We start from the raw sequence: 3,117 nt of genomic DNA on the forward strand, positions 1-3,117 counted from the left end.
TTTGACATTTTATGTTCAGTGCAAAATTAATATACGAATATCGCAATATTTAATGAATAAAAAGAATTGCACTTTTTTTTTTAGTGAAATTTGAAATACGGCGCATTTTACTTGAAATCCAATGGTTGTCGCCTGTTATTTTTCTGCTGCCATCTATGAAGTGGTGAACGAAACGTTACTCCACGGGAGGGAGAATTGAGCGTTCTTGACTTCAAATTCCTCGTTTCCGTGTGGTTGTTGATATTTGAGGCGTTAGGTTTATTTATTATTTATATTTATTTTTTTAGCGATCACGACCGATCGTGCGTGAAATTTAGCCCTTTTAAATGGATAAAACGTGGACGGGTCATTCTTCAAAGGCTGAGCAGATCCGCAAGGGGCAGTGCTTGGTCTCCGCCGCTGGCAACGGCAATCACAAGGATGTACTGCGCCTCCTCAAATCGGGTGCCTCCGTCGACGCCGACGAGTACAACAAGTCCCTGTTCTACGCCTCGCAGAACTACATCACGCCTCTGCAGCGCGCCTGCGAGAACAACCGAGTCCAGTGCGCGAAGGCGCTGATAGCTCACGGAGCCGACGTCAACGCCCGCGACAGGTTCGACGTGACCGCGCTTCACATGGCGGCCCAGCACGGACACTACCAGTGCCTTAAGGTCCTACTTGACTCCGGCGCCGAGTGCAGCATCCCCACGAAGCACTCCAAGAAAGGGTGCTACACGGCCACGCCCCATCTCGGCGGCACCACGGCGCTCCATCTAGCCGCTGGCAACAACCACATCCAGTGCGTGAGGGAGCTGATCCTGTCTGGCTCCGACTATAACGCCATAGACGAAAAGGGTCGCACCAGCCTCTACATAGCCGCCGAGTCCAAGCTCGAGGAATGCGTCCTCATCCACTTGAAGAGTGCTGTGGGACGCGACATACTATCTTTGCCCGGCTTCGAGAGTGGGGACACGCCTCTGCACTTCGCTGTCCGGTGTGGCATGGTGGAATGCGTCAAAGCGTTGTTGAACCTCGGTTCTGATCCTAATCACTTGAACCATTCAGGAATGTCTCCTCTGCATGACGCTGTGGTTGCTCACTCCATCAACGACGATGTCCTAGAGGAAATTGTTCATCTACTGGTGTTGAAAGGCTATAACACGGACGTGAATTTGAGAGATGGTGCTGGGTATACTCCTCTACATTACGTGACGTTTAACACTGGCATGTGCATGTCTCGCAGGCCCAATCTAGCTTGTTTCCTCCTCGCTTATGGCGCGAATCCCAAGATACACAATCCCAGGGGTTATAACGTCATAGAGAGTGAAATAAAAAATTCACGTAACGATAGCGCCATACTGAGGGCGGTTCTAAAGACGTACCTGAGTCCCCCGAACCTGAACATGATGAAGTTACTTTTACCCACGACTTCTACAATTGTTCCAGGACAGATCGGTAACGAGGATGCGTTGGAAGCTGCGGAAGCCCATACCTTGGAGAGTAGGAGATATACGGGTATTGTCCGTGCGAAATGCCTTTGGTATGTTTCTATGTGTCACAAGCCGAGAACGCTCCAGCACATTTGCCGGTATCACATTCGGCAGGCATTAGGGTACAAAAATCTGCGTCACATAAAGGACTTGCCGCTTCCTAAGAAATTACAGCTGTACCTTTTATTTCAAGGAGCCGAAGAATTCTTAGAAGCTTGATGATATATTTCCTAGTTTTTCTTTTAGGAATATAACACTGTCTCGTCTTTGTTGAAGCCAGTGTATTTCGGTGTGCAAATTAAATCTGCATATTTTTTTGTTTTATTTTTCTGTCCCTAGAAATGAACGTTATATATATATATTTATTAATGATTTAGAAAGAAAGAAATATATGTCACAAAGGGGGCACACATAATTATTTTGTTCGTTATTTTATATTTATGGTGCCCCGATGTCTATGACACCAGTGATTAATTATAGTTTATTCTGATCAGTTTGTTATGTATAGCTAAACTTGTTTTATACTCATTTTACTCTGAATAACATTATATACATATATAATTTGAAGTAATAAAGCATAATGACGAAAGCAGTTTTTTTAATCTTATGTCTTAATTTGCATTTAGAAAAGTTATTCGTATCAATGTCGAATTCAAGTTCCGTGTTGTATCATAATTCTGTTAAGTAATCTCACGTGTATCACTGGCATAGTTTTGACATGAATATGCCTTTTAAATCACCTAACAATACCATGTGCATTCGCAAAAAAAGTTGCGTAACGAAATAATTTAAATGCTCATATCTCGAGAAGTATAGGCCTACAATATATATCAGTGCTTTTGATGTCTGCTGTTAGATCTAGTTAGAGCAAATCCAGTGATGCTTCTCTGGTTTTAATACCTCTTCTGGTTTGGACACCAGGCTTGCTGCCCACTTTCGTGAATGCTCTGGTGCCTGTATCGGATGGGGAGCTGGTCGCGTCTGGTAATAGAAGTTAAAAAAAAAATTCTCACTTTCTTAACAAAATTGCTTTACACTATATTTCCAGAGGTTTCCAATGTAAATAAAAACCAATGGTGTCGTGTGATAGGTATTTTTGAGACAAATCCTATAGTACTGCCTCATTTTTAATACCACTTTCGTAACAAAATTGTTTTATGTTATATCTGGAGAGGGTATGTGTTTTAGCTATTCCAAAGACAAATCGGATGATACAAATTTAATTATGTCATTACCTACCACGCGAGTAGAGACAAAAAGGACGAAAACATGAAAACTTGCATGCTTTGTCAGAAACTTCTCAATGAGACACAACCTACCGAATTTTTTTTCAATGGTTCAACCTACCCAATAGTTCAGCTAATTGTTGCTATCGTTAATGTATTTCTTGCAGTCCAAGACCAAAGTCTAAAGACCAAAGTTTGTAAAGTGGCTGGCCCATTCATATTTCAAACACAAGCCACTTCACAAAATGACAGACTAGTGGTTGGCTACTCTGCAGGGATTCTAAGCTTCATACATGGAATGTAATACAGTGGAACTTGGTTAATTTGAATTTTGGAATAATTCGAAATTTTACAAGCTCCTCTTAAAAAAAAAATTATATCAAATTTAATGTTAAAATTTCTTGTTTTATTCAATTTTT

The 3,117-nt window shown here is 41.7% G+C and overlaps 1 protein-coding gene across 1 annotated transcript; it reads left to right on the forward strand.

Annotated features, from left to right (window-relative positions):
• The first annotated feature begins 204 nt into the window (after positions 1–204).
• On the forward strand, positions 205–2,057 carry LOC149063859 (ankyrin repeat and SOCS box protein 15-like). Its single transcript, XM_089255149.1, has one exon. The coding sequence runs from the start codon at positions 327–329 to the stop codon at positions 1,689–1,691; it is 1,365 nt and encodes a 454-aa protein (XP_089111275.1). The 5' UTR covers positions 205–326; the 3' UTR covers positions 1,692–2,057.
• Positions 2,058–3,117: the final 1,060 nt, after the last annotated feature.

Source organism: Pholcus phalangioides, unplaced genomic scaffold (genome assembly GCF_987345545.1).
Source record: "Pholcus phalangioides strain wild (caught in Gottingen) unplaced genomic scaffold, Ppha-v1.0 ptg000042l_1, whole genome shotgun sequence".
Lineage (NCBI taxonomy): Eukaryota > Metazoa > Arthropoda > Arachnida > Araneae > Pholcidae > Pholcus > Pholcus phalangioides.